Below are 22,709 nucleotides of genomic sequence, written 5' to 3'. Positions count from 1 at the left end.
GCAAGATCACAATGTTATCTAAATGGTTTACATGGACTAGCTCTCCCCTGTTGTGAAAAGCAAATAAAAAAAGCATGTGATAAGAGGCAGACTTCAAGGGCTTAGAAATTATCATATGAGCCTTCCTAGGTTTAGCTTTCAACTAAGAATACCTAGAGAAAAAAATCAAAATTGGTGAAAACTTGTTTAAAATTACATGCCCTATTTGAAACATGTTTTTTTTTTTTTTTTTGGACTTGACTGCCCCTTTAAGCAGTGAGGGCACGGGTTGTCTAACCTATTCCACTCTTTTATAAATGGACAGTATATTAAAGTGTATTTAATTTTTCCAATATCTTTTCTTTAGTCATGGAAGAGGATTCTGTTCCTTTTTGAGCTTGTGTTTCCTATGTTTAGAGAACCAAATTGTGTTGTCCATGCAATGTTGTACCTCTTGTCTAGATAGGACCTTAAAACACAAAGATAGACTTTGTTTCTGAGACACGTCTCTCGGGATGATGCTGTTCAGGCAATGCCACAGCCTTCTCCTCCAACATCCCAAGCCTTGGTGGCGTTCCATACAGTTCCTCTCAATCTCCAGGAGGAGGCATTAATTGGCCTGCAGAAATTGCTGCAGGTATCTTCTGCGGTATCTGTGTCTTTATCTGCCATGCCTTTGATTCAAGGAAAACTAAAGATTTAGATAGTAAGGTTTGTGTTCCAACCTCTGCTACTCAGGTTGTACTTTCTCATAAGTCTGATGAGAAGGATACGTCGTTGGCCTCTGAGGATGAAATCTCAGATTCAGACAGTAATTCCTTCATCTGATGCTGAAGTAGTATCCTTTAGATTTAAGCTTGAACACCTTTTGTGTATTGTTAAAGAAGGATTGGCTACTTTGGACGACTCCGATACTTCTGTCATTGTCAACCCTTAGAAATCAAGTAAACTTAATAAATACTTTGATGTTCCTTCCTCTGCAGAAGTGTTTCCGGTTCCAGACCATGCTACGGAGAATATTACTCAGGAATGGGGGAAGCCAGGGATACCTTTTTCCCCATCTCCTATTTTTTTAAAAGATGTTTCCTGTCGCTGACTACATTAAAGATTCATGGTGCACAGGGCCTAAAGTAGACTACTATCCCTATAGAGGATAGCTGCTCTTCTAAGGATCCAATGGACAAAAAGCTGGAGGCTTATTTGAAGATGTATGTTCATCAAGGTCTTCAATGGCAACCTGCATTTTGTATTGCCATGGTGTCAAGTGCGGCATCTTATTGGTACGACGACTTGTCTGATTCTCTTAAGGTTGAGACTCCTTTCAAGGAGATCCAAGACAGGATTAAGGCTCTCAGGCTAGCCAATTCCTTTATTTCTGATGCTATCATGCAAGTTATTAAACTGGGAACCTAGATATTTGGCTTTGCTGTGCTAGCCCGCAGAGCGTTGTGGCTAAAATCTTGGTCAGCTGATGTTACCTCCTAAGTCCAAGCTTCTGGTGCTTCCTTTACTAGGGTAAGACCTTGTTTGGACCTGGCCTCGCAGAAATAATTTCTGATATTGCGGTAGGAAAAGGGTCTTTTCTACCACAAGACAAGAAGAATAGACCTAAAGGGCGTCAGAGTAATTTTCTTTCCTTTAATAACTTCAAAGCAAAGTCTTCTCCCTCTTCAAAGCAGGAACAGTCCACGTCTACTTGAAAATCCAATCAGTCTTGGAACAAAGGGAAGCAATCAAAGAAACCAGCAGCTGAGTCTAAATCGGCATAAGGGGTTTGCCTCCGATCTGGGAACAGATCAAGTGGGGGGCAGACTTATTTTTTTTTTTTAATCAAGCATGGATATGAGATGTCCCAGATCCCTGGGTTGTGGACATAGTATCTCGGGGTTACAAAATACAATTCAAGACTTTTTTTTTCCTTCAAGGGGCAGGTTCTACCTCTCAAGATTATCTGCAGACTAGATAAAGAGAGGCATTCTTGAATTGTGTTCGGGAATTTTCTTCCCTGGGAGTGATAGTTCCAGTAAGGGAACAGGGTCTAGGATTCTATTTAAATCTGTTTGTGGTTTCCAAAAAAGAGGGAACTTTTTTTTTTGTCATATTCTAGACCTAAAGTGTGAAAGTTTTTTTCAGGGTTCCATCCTTCAAAATGGAAACCATTTGTTCCATTCTTCCTTTGGTCCAAGAAGGTCAGTTCATGACGACCATAGACCTAAAGGATTCGTGTCTTCATGTTCCCATCCACAGGGATCATCACAAGTTCCTGAGATTCACCTTTCTAGACAAACCCTTTCAGTTTGTTGCTCTTCCGTTTGACCTTGCCACAGCTCCCAGAATTTTCTCAAAGGTTCTGGGGCTCTCTTGGCAGTGATCGGGTCTCGGAATTGCTGTGGCACCCTACCTTGACGACATATTGGTTCAGGCGCCATCTTTTCAACAAGCAAACTCTCATACGGAGGTCTTTACTACGTTCCCACGGTTGGAAAGTGAATCTGAAAAAAGAGTTCCCTTGTTCCAGCTACAAGGGTGGTTTTCTTAAGGACCATAATAGATTCCCTATCCATGAAAATTTTTCTGACGGAGGTCAGAAATTCCTAAATTCTCTCCTCTTGCCTCTCTCTTCAGTCTACTGTTTGGCCATCAGTGGCTCAATGTATGGAGGTAATTGGTTTGATGGTCGCTTCCATGGATATCATTCCCTTTGCTCAATTCCATTTGAGAGCTCTGCAATTATGCATGCTCAGACAATGGAACGAGGACCATTTGAATCTGTCTCAGAGGATAGATCTAGATCAGTCGACAAGAGAATCTCTCCCGTGGTGGCTTTCTCAGGAGCATCTGTCTCAGGGCACATGCTTACAGAGACCTTCCTGAGTGATCGTGACCACGGACCCCAGCCTGGGACTCGTTAAAGGCGCAGGGAGGAGTCTGCTCTCCCCATAAATATCTTGAAGTTGAGAGCGATTTATAATGCTCTGATGGCTTGGCCTCAGTTGTACTTAGCCCAGTTTATCAGGTTCCAGTCGAACAATATCACCTCAGTGGCTTACATTAACCATCAAGGAGGAGCTCTGAGTTCCTTAGCCATGAAGGAGGTGGCTCGGATTGTTCAGTGGGTGGGAGCTCTCTATCTTCCATCCGCATTCCAGGAGTGGACAACTGCGAAGCGGATTTCCTGAGCAGACAGACATTTCTCCCCGGGGAGTGGGCTCTTCATCCGCAGGTGTTCTCCAGGTTAATCCTTAGATAGGGGGTGCCGGAGTTGGATCTGATGGCATCTCGGCAGAATGCCAAGCTTCCAAGGTATGGGTCAAGAGATCTACAGGCCGCTCTAATAGATGCTCTGACGGTTCCTTGGGATTTCAGTCTAGCATACCGGTTTCCCCCGTTTTGCTTTCCTTCCACGAGTCATTGTTCGTGTCAAACAGGAGAGAGTATCAGTAATTCTAATAGCTCTTGCTTGGCCTTGCAGTATCTGGTATGCAGACCTAGTGAAGATGGAATCTCTTCCACCTTGGAGGTTGCCTTTGAGGAATAACCTTCTAACTCAGGGTCCATTCCTTCATCCAAATCTCGTTTCTCTGAAGCTGACTGCTTGGAGATTGAACGCTTAGTTCTGTCTAAGCGTGGTTTTTTTGAGTCGGCCATTGAGACCCTGATTCAGGCTTGCAAGCCTGTTACTAGAAAGATTTACCATAAGATATGGCATAAATATCTTTTATTGGTGTGAATCCAAGGGCTACTCCTTGGAGTAGGGTCAGGATTCCTAGGATTTTGTCCTTTCTCCAGGAAGTTCTGGAGAATGGTTTCAGTCAGTACTCTGAAGGGTCGGATTTGCCAGATGTGCAATCCTTTTTGTCAAGCCCTGATCAAAATCAGGCCTGTGTAAGTCTGTTGCTCCTGCTTGGAACCTTAACCTTGTTCTTAAAGTTTTGCAGCAGGCTCTGTTTGAGCTTTTGCATTCCATAGATATTAAGTTGTTATCTTGGAAGGTTTTGTTTCTTATTGCTATCTCTTCTGCTCGGAGAGTCTCGGAACTCTCTGCCTTGCAGTGTGATTCACCTTACCTTATCTTTCATGCTAATAAGGCGGTTCTTCGTACTAAGTTGAGTTTTCTTCCTTCCTTAAGTGGTTTTGGATAGACATATTAATCAGGAAATTGTTGTTCCTTCTCTATGTCCTAATCCTCCTTCTCTTATCGAATGTCTTTTGCACACCTTGGACGTTGTGCATGCTCTAAAATTCTACCTACAGGAGACTAAGGATTTTTGCCAGTCCTCTGCCCTGTTTGTTTCTCTGGAAAGCGTAAAGGTCAGAAGGCTACTGCTTCTTCTTTCCCTCTGGTTGAGAAGTATAATTAGTTTTTTGCTTATGAGATTGCTGGTCAGCTGCCTCTTGAGAGAATTACAGCTCATTCCACGAGGGCTGTCTACTCTTCTTGGGCTTTCAAAAATGAAGCATCTGTAGAACAGATTTGCAAGGCTGCAACTTGGTCCTCTTTGCATACTTTTTCCAAATTTTCCAAATTTAATACTTTTTGCATTGGCTCAGGCTTCTTTTGGGGGAAAGGTTCTTCAAACGGTGGTGCCTTCTGTTTAGGTCTGCCTGTCTTGTTTGCCCTCCCCTAGTCATCTGTGTCCACTAGTTTGGGTAATGGTTCCCGCTAGTAATTGATGACAACGTGGACTTTCCATATCTTAGGAAAGAAAACAAAATTTATGCTTACCTGATTTATTTATTTCTGGAGTTATTTTTTTTTACTAAACCTCAGGCACATCTACACCTTTTTGTGTTATTCCTTTTTCCATTTCCCTTCGGTCGAATGACTGGGTATTATTGGTAGTGGAGTGACACTTAACAGCTTTGCTGTGTTGCTCTTTGCCGCCTCCTGCTGGCCAGGAGTGATATTCCCACTAGTAATTGATGACGTCATGGACTCTCCATATCCGGAAATAAATTTATCAGGGAAGTATACATTTTGTTTTTTAGGGTTGTCTTCTTGTTTTTATGAGGGTATTTTTGTTTTGGTTTTGGTTTTTCAGTCCTCTCCATTTGTAGGGCTGGGGAGCACCTTTTCTAGAAAACCTTTTTTCCCAATGAAAATACTTCACAAACTATTTGATCACCAACAGATTTTAAAAAGCTACAGTGTGTTTTTTTTAGCCAAGTGGTTAAAGGGTCAGTAAACATTTTATTCCCCCTTCCAATGCATTTATCCTTAGTCATTGGTATATATATTTCTCTTGTAAGGTGTATCCAGTCCACGGATTCATCAATTACTTGTGGGATGTTCTCCTTCCCAACAGGAAGCTGCAAGAGGATCACCCACAGCAGAGCTGTCTATATAGCTCCTCCCCTAACTGCCACCTCCCAGTCATTCTTTTGCAGCTCTCGACAAGGGAAGTAGCTAGAGAGATGTGGTGCATTAATGTAGTTTATCTTCAATCAAAAGTTTATTATTTTCAAATGGTACCGGAGTTGCACTATTTTAGCCTCAGGCAGAAAGTTGAAGAAGAGTCTGCCTGTGGTTTTTGATGATCTTAGCAGCTTGTAACTAAGATCCACTGCTGTTCTCACACATAACTGAAGAGATGGGTTACTTCAGCTGGGGGAATAGCGTGCAGGGTCTCCTGCTCTGAGGTATGTGCAGTTTTAAATTTTTCTAGAGAGAGAAGCTAGAAAATGCTGACAATACCGGATTTATTTAAGGTAAGCCTGATTAGTGATTTAATAACGACTGGTATCATGCTTGCTGTAAAGGGTAATATTTTTGTTATTTACTCCCATTACTGAATAGATATAACGTTTGCTTGAGGTATATAAACGTTTATTACATATTGGTGATAAAAATTTATTCTGGGGCCCAGTTTTTCCACATGGCTGACTAGATTTTGCCTAGGGATAGTTTTTTAAGGCCCTCTCACTGTGAGTACAGGTTGGGAGGGGCCTATTTTCACAGTATTTGCAGCTTGAGACATCCAGCTTCCCTGAAGGAGTCCCCTGAAAATATAGGACCTCTCTAAAGGGTTTTTGTGCCTTCCAAAGTCGTTGTATGGGCAGGTAGGGCCACAGCAGAGCTGTGGCAGTTGGTTGTGACTGTTTTTAAAAACGTTTATATTGTTTTTTTTTATCCGGTTTTGAAACTAAGGGGTTAATCATCCATTTGCAAGTGGGTGCAATGCTATTTCAGTCTATTATACACACTGTAAAAATTTTGTAAAATTTACTGCTTTTTTTTTCACTGTTTTGCAGTTTCTGTGATTGTTTTTTTTCTCTTAAAGGCACAGTACCGTTTTTTATTTTTTGCTTGTTCAGTTATTAAAGTGTTTTCCAAGCTTGCTGGTCTCATTACTAGTCTGTTTAAACATGTCTGACTTAGAGGAAACTCATTGTTCATTATGTTTAGAAGCCATTGTGGAACCCCCTCTTAGAATGTGTACCAAATGCACTGTTTTTACTATAGATTATAAAGACCATATTCTGGCTTTAAAAAATTTATCACCAGAAGAAATTGACAAGGAGGAAGTTATGCCGGCTAACTCTCTCCCCACATGTCAGAACCTAAAAATCCCGCTCAGGGGACGCCAAGTACATCTAGCGCGCCCATTGCGTATACCTTGCAAGACATGGCGGCAGTTATGAATCATACCCTTACAGAGGTATTATCTAAACTGCCAGGATTGCAAGGAAAGCGAGACAGCTCTGGGACTAGAATAAATACAGAGCTCTCTGACGCTTTAGTGGCTATGTCTGATACACCCTCACAATGTACTGAAGCTGAAGCAGGGGAGCTTCAATCTGTGGGTGATTTTTCTGATTCAGGGAAGATACTTAAACCTGATTCTGATATGTCTACATTTAAATTTAAGCTTGAGCACCTCCGCGTATTGCTCAGGGAGGTCTTAGCAACTCTGGATGATTGTGACACTATTGTAGTCCCAGAGAAATTATGTAGATTGGATAAATACTATGCAGTACCTACTTACACTGATGTTTTTCCAATCCCTAAAAGGTTTTCTGAAATTATTACTATGGAATGGGATAGACCAGGTGTACCGTTCTCTCCCCCTCCTGTTTTTAAAAAGATGTTTCCTATAGATGCTTCTGCGGCTTTCTGGTTTGAGTCTCTAGAGGAGGCTCTACAGGTTGAAACCCCGTTGGAAGATATTATTGACAAGCTTAAGGCTCTTAAGCTAGCCAATTAATTTGTTTCTGACGCCGTTGTTCATTTAACCAAACTAACGGCTAAAAATTCAGGTTTTGCTATTCAGGCGCGTAGGGCGCTATGGCTTAAATCCTGGTCAGCTGACGTGACTTCAAAGTCTAAACTTCTCAATATTCCCTTCAAAGGACAGACCCTATTTGGGCCTGGACTGAAGGATATCATTTCTGACATCACTGGAGGAAAAGGTCACGCCCTTCCTCAAGATAGGTCCAACAAATTAAGGACCAAACAGTCTAGTTTTCGGCCCTTTCGAAACTTCAAGATTGGCGCAGCTTCAACTTCCTCTAACACAAAACAAGAGGGAACTTTTGCCCAGTCTAAGCCGGTCTGGAGACCTAACCAGGCTTGGAACAAGGGGAAACAGGCCAAAAAGCCTGCTGCTGTCTCTAAGACAGCATGAAGGAGCAGCCCCTGATCCGGAAACAGATCTAGTAGGGGGCAGACTCTCTCTCTTCGCCCAGGCTTGGGCAAGAGATGTCCAGGATCCCTGGGCATTGGAAATTGTGTCCAAGGGTTATCTTCTGGAATTCAAAACCTCTCCCCCAAGAGGGAGATTTCATCTCTCACTTATCTGCAAACCAGATAAAGAGAGAGGCATTCTTACATTGTGTTCAAGACCTCCTAGTTATGGGAGTGATCCACCCAGTTCCGCAGGAGGAACAGGGACAGGGCTTCTATTCAAATCTGTTTGTAGTTCCCAAAAAAGAGGGAACATTAAGACCAATCTTAGATATCAAGATCTTAAACAAATTTCTTAGAGTCCCATCCTTCAAGATGGAGACTATTCGAACCATCCTTTCTATGATCCAGGAGGGTCAATATATGACTACCGTAGACTTAAAGGATGCTTATCTTCACATCCCAATACACAAAGATCATCATCGTTTTCTCAGGTTTGCCTTTCTAGACAGGCACTACCAGTTTGTGGCTCTTCCGTTCGGTCTGGCCACGGCACCAAGAATCTTTACAAAGGTTCTAGGGTCCCTTCTAGCGGTCCTGAGGCCGCGGGGTATAGCAGTAGCCCCTTTCTTAGACGACATTCTGATACAGGCGTCGACTCAAATTCGACTCAAATTGCCAGGTCCCACACGGACATTGTTCTGGCATTTCTGAGGTCCCATGGGTGGAAGGTGAACGAAGGAAAGAGGGTGGAAGGTGAACGAAGGAAAGAGTTCTCTATCTCCTCTAACAAAAGTTTCATTCCTAGGGACTCTGATAGATTCGGTAGAAATGAAGATTTACCTAACGAAGGCCAGATTGTCAAAACTTCTAGACTCTTGTCGTGTTCTTTATTCCACTTCTCGTCCTTCAGTGGCTCAGTGTATGGAAGTAATCGGTTTAATGGTAGCGGCAATGGACATAGTACCGTTTGCCCGCCTACATCTCAGACCGCTGCAACTTTGCATGCTCAGTCAGTGGAATGGGGATTACACAGATTTGTCCCCTCTAATAAATCTGGATCAAGAAACCAGGGATTCTCTTCTCTGGTGGCTATCTCGGGTCCATCTTTCCAAGGGGATGAGCTTCCGCAGGCCAGATTGGACTATAGTAACGACAGATGCCTGCCTTCTGGGCTGGGGTGCAGTCTGGAACTCCCTGAAGGCTCAGGGCTCGTGGACTCAGGAGGAGGCACTCCTCCTGATAAACATTCTGGAACTAAGAGCGATATTCAATGCTCTTAAGGCTTGGCCTCAGCTAGCTGCGGTCAGGTTCAACAGATTTCAGTCGAACAACATCACGACTGTAGCCTATATCAACCATCAGGGGGGAACAAGGAGCCCCCTGGCAATGTTGGAGCTTTCAAAGATAATTCTATGGGAAGAGGTTCACTCTTGCCATCTCTCAGCAGCTATCCATATCCCAGGAGTAGAGAACTCTGAGGCGGATTTTCTAAGTCAGCAGACTTTTCTTCCGGGGGAGTGGGAGCTCCATCCGGAGGTATTTGCCCAGCCGATTCAACTATGGGGCAAGCCAGAACTGGATCTCATGGCGTCTCGTCAGAACGCCAAACTTCCTTGTTACGGGTCCAGGTCAAGGGATCCCCAGGCAGCGCTGATAGATGCTCTAGCAGCGCCCTGGTCCTTCAGCCTGGCTTATGTGTTTCCACCATTTCCTCTGCTCCCTCGGCTGATTGGCAAGATCAAGCAGGAGAGAGCTTCTGTGATTTTGATAGCTCCTGCGTGGCCACGCAGGACTTGGTATGCAGATCTGGTGGACATGTCATCCTTTCCACCTTGGACTCTGCCGCTGAGGCAGGACCTTCTACTTCAAGGGCCCTTCAAACATCCAAATCTAATTTCTCTGCGTCTGACTGCTTGGAGATTGAACGCTTGATTTTATCAAAGCGTGGTTTTTCAGAGTCGGTCATTGATGATACCTTAATTCAGGCTCGAAAGCCTGTCACCAGGAAAATCTATCATAAGATATGGTGTAAATATCTTCATTGGTGTGAATCCAAGGGTTACTCATGGAGTAAAGTCAGGATTCCCAGGATATTGTCTTTTCTCCAAAAAGGATTGGAGAAGGGATTGTCAGCTAGTTCCTTAAAGGGACAGATTTCTGCTCTGTCTATTCTTTTGCACAAGCGTCTGGCGGATGTTCCAGACGTTCAGGCATTTTTTCAGGCTTTAGTTAGAATCAAGCCTGTGTTTAAACTAGGGTTGCACCGATACCATTTTTTTATGACCGAGTACAAGTACCGATACTTGTTTTCAAATACTCGCCGATACCAATTACCGATACTTTTTTTTTAATGTCCTGTGACAGTTTACCAAACACAATACAGACTAATTATTTAAGATTCCTTCTTTATAATTATAAAGGACTGTAATTCAAAAGACATTATGAAATAATAAAAAAGTTCACTGAACATGTTTATAAATAAAAAATATTACAATAAAATATTAAATTTAAAGGGGTGATACAATTGGGTTGTAGGGCTGAATATAACATCAATCTGACATTTGTATGGAGGTTTGACTCTAAGTTGAACAGTCTTTCACTTTCCACACTACTGCATGGGGCAAAAAGATATTTTTGGGCCATTTTAGCCAGAGCTGGAAATCTGTTTATTAACTGCCCAGTACACAGTGATCTCTCCTACAATAATACAAATAACAGCAATTTGTATTGGCAGAACAGTAGTAAACAATTTTTAGTTTAGTCTCCTCTCCAGTTTAAAATGAAATGGGAACATGCAGTTTGAAAAAACACCACAAGATAGCATATGGGTAGGAAGTGGAGGTATCGGTTTAAGTATCGGTGCATTTGCACGAGTACAAGTACTCATGCAAATACTTGGTATCGGTACCGATACTAGTATCGGTATCGGTGCATCCCTAGTTTAAACCTGTTGCTCCGCCATGGAGTTTAAATTTAGTTCTTAAAGTTCTTCAAGGGGTTCCGTTTGAACCTCTGCATTCCATAGATATCAAGCTTTTATCTTGGAAAGTTCTGTTTTTGGTAGCTATCTCTTCGGCTCGAAGAGTTTCAGAGTTATCTGCCTTGCAGTGTGATTCCCCTTATCTGATCTTCCATGCAGATAAGGTAGTTTTGCGTACCAAACTTGGATTTCTTCCTAAGGTGTATCTAATAAGAATATCAATCAGGAGATTGTTGTTCCGTCACTGTGTCCTAATCCTTCTTCAAAGAAGGAACGTCTATTACACAATCTTGACGTGGTTCGTGCTTTAAAGTTTTATTTACAAGCTACTAAAGATTTTCGTCAAACATCTGCATTGTTTGTTGTCTACTCTGGACAGAGGAGAGGCCAAAAGGCTTCAGCAACTTCTTCTTTCTTTTTTGGTTAAGAAGTATAATCCGCTTAGCTTATGAGACTGCTGGCCAGCAGCCTCCTGAAAGAATTACAGCTCATTCCACTAGAGCGGTAGCTTCCACATGGGCTTTTAAAAATTAGGCTTCTGTGGAACAGATTTGTAAGGCAGCGACTTGGTCTTCGCTTCATACTTTTTCTAAATTCTACAAATTTGATACTTTTGCTTCTTCGGAGGCTATTTTTGGGAGAAAGGTCTTAAGGCAGTGGTGCCTTCCGTTTAAGCGCCTGCTTTGTCCCTCCCTTCATCCGTGTCCTATAGCTTTGGTATTGGTATCCCACAAGTAATGGATGAATCCGTGGACTGGATATACCTTACAAGAGAAAACAAAATTTATGCTTACCTGATAAATTTATTTCTCTTGTGGTGTATCCAGTCCACGGCCCGCCCTGTCATTTTAAGGCAGGCGTTTTTATTTTTTAAACTACAGTCACCACTACACCCTATAGTTTCTCCTTTCTCTTGCTTGTCTTCGGTCGAATGACTGGGAGGTGGCAGTTAGGGGAGGAGCTATATAGACAGCTCTGCTGTGGGTGATCCTCTTGCAGCTTCCTGTTGGGAAGGAGAATACCCCACAAGTAATGGATGAATCCGTGGACTGGATACACCACAAGAGAAATAAATTTATCAGGTAAGCATAAATTTTGTTTTTTTATATTTAGCATTTTAGCACCTTATGCTATAAACCACTTTGTGTGGACTGCTACTCTCGGCACATGTGCGGCTTTCTCAAAGATAAAGGTTTGAAAGGAGTGTGTATTGGTACTGTATGGACAGGTATTACAAAATAAGAGAAAAGATCAGGATGGACTGTCAGCATAAATAAAAGGCTGCCTTCTAAAATTTTAGTTTGTTACTTTTGACATGCAACAAAGTGATGATCTGCGGTGAATGAAATGTAGGGTTTGTTTGTTTTAAATATATATAATTCCTAACTGTCCTTTTTTGAAGTACATTTTTATTTATTGTATATTTTTTTTAGAAAAAGTAGGGAAATTCTGAGAGGCCCGTGGGAGCCTGCCAGACGGTAATGGTGAAAAGTCTGCTACCTTTAAAAAATACACCTTTTCTGTGGAACTAAGCAATGTGAATGAGATATCAAACCAGATATAATAATTGGTGAATGTAACTTTATTTACTGATTGTAAGCTTCACACGTTTACTTGTAATTTTGTATACTTTATATTTTCATTAGAAATTCAATTTAAAAAAAATAAATAGGAAAATTAAGTTTCAAATGCAAGAGTTCTCACTAAAACCACTAAGGACTAAACTCTTGTTTCCATTCTCTGAATGATAATTTGAAATACTGTGCCCCCACCCAAAAAAAATAAATATGTATGCTTACCTGATTTATGATGGGGAGAGTCCATGAGAACGGGGCATATGATGTGCAAAACAAGCAAGTACTGCCACAAAGTGCAAAAGAAAGGATTTAGCCTGTGGACTCCCACAGTCATGAAAGAAATGCATTTATCAGTTACGCATACGTTTTTTTTTTTGTTTTTTTTTCCTTCACTAGACATTGCATGTAGGGACCTATACCCAAGCATTGAAGTCCACAAGACCACTGTAATGGGGGAGACAAACAGTTAAGGCAGGTACGTGGCTGATTAGGCACTACGGCCCTCATGACTTTCCTGAAAAAGCACTCTGAAGAGGCATACATATGAGAGGTATAACATTTTGAAAAAGTATGCAAAAGGAAACTATGTAATCCCCTAACAAATCTGTTCTATGGAAGCCTCATTACGCAAGGCCTAAGAAGGGTGGTGTCTGAAGAAGAGCCTTCCCTGAACAAGATTTTGGGGAGTCTACCACATTAGTGCCTGTCTTGTGGTCTAACACGAGCCTCTGAGACAAAACTTTGTGGTAACTGTTCCACTGATGCAGTATTTACACTTGGAAAAACCAAAGATGAAACTTGTCAAATGGGACTGCATCTGAGGCAGCAACCATGAGGCCCACTGCTTCTATGCATTGAGAATAATACAAAAACAAAAAGTGACAGTATACTAGCACTCTTGCAAGTACCAATAAAATATTTATTAATGGCATGGAGGGTCACCTTGAACCAGGATTAGATAAAACATAACTTCTATTCTATCAGGTTAATATATACAAATGAATGTATGGTGTGTGCTTTAAAACTTAGATTAAAAATATATATAGGGGATAAATATCCACAAGACACTTCAAAATTATATATAATCTATTGTCCTGCGCCCCACACAGTTTCAGTGCAAACTCACAATCGCTCAGATCTGCAAAGTAGTTATCTACAAAGGGGATTGACCCCACCAACAAATTAACTATAGTACTGCAGTCAAGAGCAAAAGTAAGCACTGGTCTGTGCGAGTAAGACAAAGTATAGGCCCAAAAAACAGAATTAAGCACGGCTATAGAAGTGGAAATTGTCCCCTAAACACGCCTGATGCGCATTTCGCCGTTATCACGGCTTCCTCAATTTCCATTTTTATAGCCGTGCTTAATTCAGTTTCTTGGGCCTATACTTTGTCTGACTCGCACTCACACAGACCGGTGCTTACTTTTGCTCTTGACTGCCGTACTATAGTTAATTTTGTTGGTGGGGTCAATCCCCTTTGTAGATAACTACTTTGCAGATCTGAGCGATTGTGAGTTTGCACTGAAACTGTGTGGGGCGCAGGACAATAGATTATATATAATTTTGAAGTGTCTTGTGGATATTTGTCCCCTATATATATTTTTAATCTAAGTTTTAAAGCACACACCATACATTCATTTGTATATATTAACCTAGAATAAAAGTTATGTTTTTTTAATCCTGGTTCAAGGTGACCCTCCATGCCATTCATAAATATTTTATTGGTACTTGCATGAGTGCTAGTATACTGTCACTTTTTTTCTTTTTGTAGTATTCTTGATTAATCCAGACAGTTAGCACCCCCCTATTTCTAATTGTTACCAGTTAAATTCAATTGTGTTTAACTAAATGATCTGACTTACAGATCATTAGGAAACCTTATATATACATAGATAATTGCATTAGGGGCTTCTCAGAATTGGTGATTTTCCCTTTTCTACTCCTTACTCTTCTATGCATTGAACAACGGAAGGAAAAAGATTGAGTTGAAGTTGAGCACGCCTATTGTGTTTGTTTTTTGTTTTTTTTTTGCTTTGGTCTTTTAGTGATATATGCAAAGTCACTGAATCAATTATAAACCCAAGAAATGACACATGGGTTTGAGGAGTTAAAGAGGTTTTTTGGAAGATTGGTTTTCCCACTAGGACTAAAGCAGTTGTAGAAACACGTGTGTGAGTGATTGACACAGCCATGTGAAGAGGGTGTCTGTAACAATAAATCGTCCAAGTAAGGAAATAGAGTCCTTGAGCTCGAACCACAGTCAACTATGCTTTCAAAACCCTGGTAAATACTCTGGATGTGGTTGCCAGACCACGTGGAAGTGCCACACAGACTGATGCTTGTTTAGGAAACCAAATCTCAGGATCCTGACATGATCCTTGTGAATTGTGATATGTAAATAAGCCTATGATAGACATGAAGTTCACCCTCTTACACTAAAGGAAGAATAGTGTGCATCCTCCATTTTGAGAGTGGGAACTTTCAGGAATTTGTTCAAAGTTTTGAGATCTAAGATAGGCTGAAAGGTACAAAGTCCCATATTTTTATTTCTGAAGCTGGAGCAATTACTCCCATTGTTTCCAGATCTTTCACACAAGCCAGAAAGGCTTTGGGCTTTAAGTGATCTCAAGAAACTTTAATCGGGTAAAATCTTCCTTGAGGAGGTTTTGATCGAAAGCTTATTCAATACCACTGAGAAATTATTTCCTACACCTAAGGATCTTGAATAAATCTCTTCCATGACTCTAAAAAAGATTTGCCCCCTACCAGAAACTGGTCTGGAAAGGGGGGCGGGGGACACTATCATGCAGACTTGGGGGTTGGGATGGTCTATTTGGTCTGCTTGCTTTTAGACCAAGAAGGGTTGGGCTACCAAGAAGGGTTGGGGGAACTCCATCTCTGGGTAAACCTTAACTAATAAAATGTCATATATTTAATCTCTGCCATTAAAATAAAGTGTGTGTACTTTTTTTTTTTGTTTGTTTGTTTAATCTGTGAAAGGTTTAAATTAGTGCATAAAGTAATGCTTCTATTGCAATGTTATGCCGTCCCACTAAGATGAACTTTATTTTTTTGACAACTCCAGTTAAATCCAATCAAAGCGTGTGTCAATTAAAAGCCTATGTAGAGAGTGGGTGGGACTGCTCTATACATCACAGCCTAGCCAAAAGAGGAAATAAAGGGGGTGGAGGAACAGACAATACCAATTGGATAAATACATTTTATAATAAAAGATTTATAATCCGATCAGGGCTCAAAATGTCAAGTCCAAACTACTAGCCAGGACAAAATGTTACTCGCCACTTTTAATCCCATCCACACCACACCCACTACTTCACCCCCATATTTTTAGCTATTGTGAAACATTTTGTCATTTTTATTTTATACCATAACAAATTAAATAATCCTACATGCCTTAATAAATTAAAAATACATTCATAGCAGTTAGAAACATCAACTAGAGGTTCTGGGGAAAACAGCTGGATAGAAAAAAGAAGTTGTTAAACAGAGAATGTAGAGAGTGCTGACAGACATGGAAGGTCATATCAGACCTGGATATTTTTTTTTTTTTTTTTTTTTTTTTTATATAATAATCTCTCCTTTCTCACTCTTAACTATCTTTCTCAACTCCCACCTCTCTCCAATCTCTCTTTTTACCCTCTTCCTTCTCTCTTAAGTCTGTGACACATTGCAAGCGATGCGGCGCGAAGCAGCTGCTTCGCCTCACTTCCGAAGTTCAGATATTTAATCTCAAGCGCTCAGTTACGTGACATGACGCAGCAGAGTGCTCAGAGATGAAAAAGCAGGACACACTGAGCGCGCACAGCCGCATCTACACGCTGCGCGCCGCTCCGCTTGCAGTGTGTCACAGCCATAAGGCAATATCTCCTCTTTATACTTTCTCATATCTCTTCACTCTTTTACTCTCCATTCTCTCTAAACTCTGCCTTCTTCACTTTCACTTTTGCTCTGCTTTCTTTCTCCTTGCGCTCTCTCGCTCTCCCCCGTTTAGCATCTCAGAAGTAACAGTCTAAGCACTAATGGGGTCCCTACAGCTCTAGAGGAATAACATATGCTTGCACTTTCATGGCTATATAATATCCCTTTAGATAATAGTTTTAGCACATAGCCCAAAATGTGTGTAAAAAATAATTGTGATTTTACTTGTAAACTGATAATTTTTCATTACAACATTCTTATAGTCTGAAATTTACCATCACTTTAAGTATCGAAGACTGAAGCACAGAAGCAGTAAAAAAAGCACAGATTGTTAACCCTTGAAGGAAAGAATATGCAGAAATGGCACAATGTTAAACTAAGTAATCCCTGTAAGGAAAAATAACTGCACCAAAGCAGTAAAGGCTGAAAAATCACATCTTATTAAGGGTTAAATTTATCCCAATGCAATGTTCTCCACAGATAATTTTATTGGGTGACATTAAAAAGCAGCCAGGCAGGGGCTTTGTAATACTTTTTCTAAAATTTTGTGCTAGTCAAAAATAAAATTTCTTGATTCAGATAGGGCATGCCATTTTGAACAACTTTCCAAATTACTTTTATCATCAATTTTGCTTTGTTCTCTTGGGGTTCTTAGTGGAAAACTAAACCTAGGTAGGCTCATATGCTAATTTCTAAGGCCGCCTCTTATCTAAATTCATTTTGACAGTTCACAAAAATGTGAGGGATTTAATCTCTGGTAAGGGTGTTTTTTGCCACTTCCTAGTGCCATGGAGTGTAACTGCCACATGCAATGTCTTGTGGACTCTCACTATCCGATGAATGAAAGAAAAACGTGTTAAAGAAAGTTGGTAAGGTAGTCCTATAGTTACATAAAACTCAAAACTAATTCAAATTAATATAATCAAAGTATATTGCAGTGTTGATTCATTTTATTGGTATAAAATACATTACTTTCACCTTAAAAAAAAATGTTGTCTTATGCTCCCTATTGAGCCAAAAAAAAGAGAATCTAGACGTATATTCCAGCCAGGATATTGTGAAGAATTCCTTCTTATGCATCACTCATTCTACTGCATATAAAATATCTTCATTTTCCAGGTGTCCCTTTCCCTAAGAACTTCATGTCTGTTGCAAAGACCATCCTGAAGCGTCTTTTTCGGGTGTATGCACATATCTACCACCAGCACTTCGACTCTGTGATGCAGCTACAGGAAGAAGCTCATCTCAACACATCATTCAAACATTTCATTTTCTTTGTACAGGTAAAAACGACTCAGGTTAACGTTACTTGCATTTTGCTAGTTCTCGTTTATTTACTGCTTCATATTTCAGGGAATATTCACACAATTGTGGGGTATTTTATTTTTCAAGTTTATTAAAGGGACAGTCTAGTCCAAAATAAACTTTCATGATTCAGATAGGGCATTTAATTTTAAACAACTTTCCAATTTACTTTTTTCACCAATTTTGCTTTGTTCTCTTGATATTCTTAGGTGAAAACTAAACCTATGAGGTTCATATGCTAATTTCTTAGACCTTGAAGCCCGCCTCTTATCTGAATGCATTTTGACAGTTTTTCACCACTAGAGGGTGTTAGTTCATGTGTCATATAGATAACACTGTGCTCGCGCACATGTAGTTACCTAGGAGTCTGTACTGATTGGCTAAAATACAAGTGTCAAAAGCACTGAAATAAGGGGGCAGTCTGTAGAGGCTTAGATACAAAATAATCACAGAGGTAAAAAGTGTATTAATTTACCTGTTGGTTATGCAAAACTAGGGTATGGGTAATCAAAGGTATTTATCTTTTAAAACCATAACAATTCTGGTGTAGACTGTCCCTTTACGGGTATGTGGGGCAAAATTGTATACAGTACTTTTTTTTTTTTTTTTTTTTTGGTGGGGGTGTTTGAGTTACAGAACTGCATTATTTAGCCCCTTAGTGACCAGACCATTTTTCAATTTTCTTACCGTGAAGGACCAGGGCTGTTTTTACATTTCTGCAGTGTTTGTGTTTAGCTGTAATTTTCCTCTTACTCATTTACTGTACCCACACACATTATATACAGTTTCCACCAAAAAACACCCATGCTAAATAGTTTATAAATTTTGTCCTGAGTTTAGAAATACCCAATGTTTATATGTTGTTTGCATTTCTTGCAAGTTATAGGGCAATGAGTACAAGTAGCACTTTGCTATTTCCAAACCTTTTTTTTTTTTTTTTATTTCAAAATTAGCGATAGTTACATTGTAACACTGATATCTGTCAGGAATCCCTGAATAACCCTTCACATGTATATATTTTATTTTAGTAGACAAACCAAAGTATTGATCTAGCCCATTTTGGTATATTTCATGCCACCATTTAACCTCCAAATGCGGTAAAGAAAAAAAAAAAAAAAAAACTTTAGGTTTCTCGCTGAAATTATTTACAAACAGCTTGTGCAATTATGGCACAAATGGTTGTAAATGCTTCTCTGGGATCCCCTTTGTTCAGAAATAGCAGACATATACTGTATGGCTTTGGCATTGCTTTTTGGTAATTAGAAGGCCGCTAAATACCGCTGCGCACTACACTTGTATTATGCCCATCAGTGAAGGGGTTAATTAGGAAGATTGTAGGGTTAATTTTAGCTTTAGTGTATAGATTACCCTCCCACCCCCTGATCCATCCCATTTCAAACAGCTCTCTTCCCTCCCCCACCCCAAAGATCACCCCCATCATTTATACTGGCAGAAAGTCTGCCAGTATAAATTAAGAGTAGTTTTTTTGTTTTTAAATAAAATGTATTATTTTCTGCCATGTAGGATCCCCCTTCACCACTCAACCTCGCTGAGCCCCCCAAACAGCTCTCTAACCCTCCCCCTCTACCTATTTGTTGCCATCTTAGGTACTGGCAGCTGTCTGCCAGTACCCAGTTTGCTATACAATTTATTGGAATTTTTCTAAAAAGAAAACCCCGTTTTTTTTTTTTTTTTTTTCTTGAAACCCTTGAGGACGTACCAGGCACAGCCTCAGTTGTTAACGACCATTTTTTGTAGGACATACCTGGTACGTCCTTGGTCGTTAAGGGGTTAAGTAAGAGTAGCTGTGAACTTGGCTAATATGCAGTACTTTGTATACAAGAGCACTTTTTGCTACACTATTTATTAATATTGATTAATCTAACTCAAACTATTTGGCCCTGTAATTGTTATAATGCAGAATATTTTTATACAGGTTAAGTGTAAAAGCAAAACGATTGAATGTGTTAGAGCATTTTATTATTGAGCTATTGGTCAACACCAGCTGGATGAACACATCCGGTGAGCCAATGACGAGGCATATATGTGCAGGTACAATCACTAGCTTCCCCCCAGTAGTGCATTGCTGCTACTGATTGTACCAAAGTATACTCTTCAACAAAGAAAACCAAGAGGAACAAAGTACATTTCATAATAAAGTAAATTGAAAAGTTAAATTGAATTGCATGCTGTGTCTGATCCATGAACGTTTAATGTATGTCATGTTAGTCTAATGGGGCACTACTCAAAGGGGGGAAAAACCCATTAAATAGCAGCATTTAAATTGAGAAAGCTTTCTAAATGCAAACTACACATACAGCTGTATCAGTTGTGTACCTGCTAATTCTCTGTGGCTGGTAGGTAGTGCCTGATAACTCATTGGTGGCTATGCTCTCATAAATCAGTGAACTGATAATGGTATATTGGTTTAAACTTTAAACAGCTTTTATTTTGTTTTCAGATAAATGTTAACATGTTTTATATGCTGCACTTTCATGTTGACAACTTTCTTTCCTTTCTTTTTCATAGACTTATATGGGATATTACACCATTGTAGTACATATAGCTGCTAAACTGCACTACAGTGTTTGAAATCAAAGCACGTACCAAAAACTGCCTAAATGCAGCTTTTTAATAGCCCCTGTATGCCTCTTACCCTTTGGACGCGCCGCTGCATAATACATTCTAAGTGTTTACCTGAGCTTGTATGAGCAGGCAGTTTTGAAATGCTTATGGAATATTTTAGAGGGAAAAAATGTATCCAGACTCTTACTTTCTTGTTTGTCTTTTTGAAATACTGTGGGTTTCTTTGTCTCCTAGGAGTTTAATCTGATTGATCGCAGAGAGCTGGCACCGCTTCAGGAACTGATTGAAAAGCTGGGATCCAAAGACAGATAGGTCCTTTGCTGCAGAAATGCCTTTATCTGTGATACCCGGTATCCTGTCTCCCCATGCACATGCTGCAGCTCGTATCTTTGTCGTATTAAATTAGCTACCTGAAGGGAATTCCTGATGCCACTGAAGGGGAGATGCTTCACCAGAAGTCTTCCTTTTTAGACAAAACTGATAGCCTTGCATTATTTTTGTATGAACTGTTTTTATAGACATGCTTTAAAGGAGAACTCCACTAAGTGCTTCAGAGCACCTCAGTCTTATTAAAGTTTTGAGTTTTGTTTCTGAATTCTGCTGATCTATCTATATATTTTGCTTTCATTGCATTTTTTTCCTCTGCTGTTTTTGTAGTGTACATGCATTGCTTAAAGAAAAGGGTTAGAGGGGCAATTTTTTTTAAAAAATATTAAGAAGCCATTTTATGAAACCATTGTAATACTGCCCTAAAATTTACAAATTGGTGTGTGGGGGGGGGGGGGGGGTTTAAACAGCTGCTCATATTTCTTGCATAACTACTCAAAACCTATTCTATTCATCCACATTGAATCATAAATGAATTAAAGAACTGCAAAGGTCATTAAAAAAAAAAATATGGGCATTATAAAATAAATACCAATACATAGTGTTAATGTCTTCACTGTCCAAATAGGGTTTAATTTTAACATCTGGGATAGTGATAGGCCTGATATGTTTACCCCTCTGACAGATCTATAAAATCTTCACATCATTCTTTTCATCTGTTTAAACCACTTTTTATGAGCTTTGTATTTTAAATTGTGTTATGATATTAATATTTTTAAAGTTTGTATTTTGAGAGTTCTTTTAAAATAAACCTCCATCAAATTGTTGAATCCATAATCTAATGCTGTATACTTTAGAGGCTTTATACAAATGAATTTTACAAAAAAGGTAAATGCATATTTTGAAGTCACCTTTAAATATATATAAGCATATAGGAGCATAGTGTATGCGGCAAATTACCATGAGATGTTTTGGCCAAAATACTTGCATTTTGAAGTTTTGTGTTACTTCTAAATGTATAGATTTTAACATTTTTACTTTTTTCTTTTTTTCTTTCTTTTTTTTTCTTTTTTTTTTTAAATCTCATTGTAGCCTACAATCCTCCTTGATTTTTTTTTTTTTTTTGCTTATTTTCTAACCTTTATCTGACTGCACTTTTTTGCCTATGAGCCTTAAATGTACTTGGAATTCTTAGGTTCTAAGAAGCAATTTTTAGAATAGTGAAACTATATGAGGGCTTGTTTTATGCATCACAACCACATTTTGCAGACCCACCACAGTGAACACTGCTACTACCTACCTATATTGGTGGTTAAATGTGGAAAATCACATACTATTTTTATAAGGAAGCATGTATGGACTTAATGCAATACTATTCATTTCTGCCATCATAACATTCATTATGATGAATCTTGTAAGAGAGATTTCTAGCACTTTTCCTGTTTTATAACAGGAATGCATTCTTTTCGGACTTGCCTTTCACACTATGTAGCTGCTTATATATAGAAGTGTCTAGGAAAGCATAGTTAATGTTACAGAACTATATCTGCAGCCTTGTATACAAAAGTGATGTGAATTACATGGGACCAGTAAGTGCATACTCAGATGTGTTATTTGTATAATGGAGTAACTTTTTATCTATTGCATTTTCATACTGGTGATGTGAGCATTGGGAGCTCTGCAGCAACAGACATTTCATTGAATATATGCTGCCCTTTCAGAGTACCATTACTTTAAAAGGGATAAACACTGTATTCCTAAAAAGACATTCTCACGGTTAAGAGAACATATGGACAATGCAGTGGTGTCACAATTCCACATTCTATTAGGTTGCTGTGCTTTTACTGCAGGGAATAAAGAAACCGAATTGCCAGGCATGCGATTACTATATCACGTTGTTTGTGCCAGTTGAAAAACAAGAACTTAAATTTGTATACCTATATATTTGGCAGTTACAGAGAACAATTTATTTCAATAGCAAATTTCTTTAATGTTTAGTTCATATATATTTTTTTTATGAGATTGTAATAAAATACTTTTTGACTTGTGTAGTATATCTGTGTTTTTTTTGTTTAGTATAATCCATCTCCAATATGGATTGGTTTAAAAATAATGATCTTAGTTTTAAACTAATACATGTCAGAAGGACAGTTAAGAAGATACTGAAACTACAGAATCAAAGCTGATTGGTGTTGGTTCAGTCTTTCCCCTGTTATGTTCTTTACTTAATGTACCTTTTCAGTTTGGATAATATATTAAAAAGCGGATTTGTGCATTCGGATAATGCACAGCCTTGGACTCTCTTTCAGAGCCAGACTTCTTCGTGTGAAATACTAAGATCTGTGTAATTCCAGATCTCAGTGTGTTACACTTTCACAAGGAGAAATCA

At 39.4% G+C, this 22,709-nt stretch overlaps 1 protein-coding gene across 2 annotated transcripts in view; it reads left to right on the top strand.

The window, feature by feature from the left end:
- Positions 1–22,374, top strand: part of MOB1A (MOB kinase activator 1A) — a 76,651-nt gene extending 54,277 nt beyond the window's left edge. For both annotated transcript variants that reach the window (XM_053717762.1, XM_053717761.1), the window contains exons 5-6: positions 17,222–17,385; positions 20,228–22,374. In XM_053717762.1, coding sequence (XP_053573737.1) covers positions 17,222–17,385; positions 20,228–20,305 — 242 coding nt within the window. In that variant the 3' untranslated portion in view covers positions 20,306–22,374. The remainder of the gene's footprint in view (positions 1–17,221; positions 17,386–20,227) is intronic.
- Positions 22,375–22,709: the final 335 nt, after the last annotated feature.

The sequence above is a fragment of the Bombina bombina genome, chromosome 6, assembly GCF_027579735.1.
Source record: "Bombina bombina isolate aBomBom1 chromosome 6, aBomBom1.pri, whole genome shotgun sequence".
Lineage (NCBI taxonomy): Eukaryota > Metazoa > Chordata > Amphibia > Anura > Bombinatoridae > Bombina > Bombina bombina.
The sequence above is the reverse complement of the archived record's forward strand: the minus strand, read 5'-3'. Positions and strand labels throughout refer to the sequence as shown.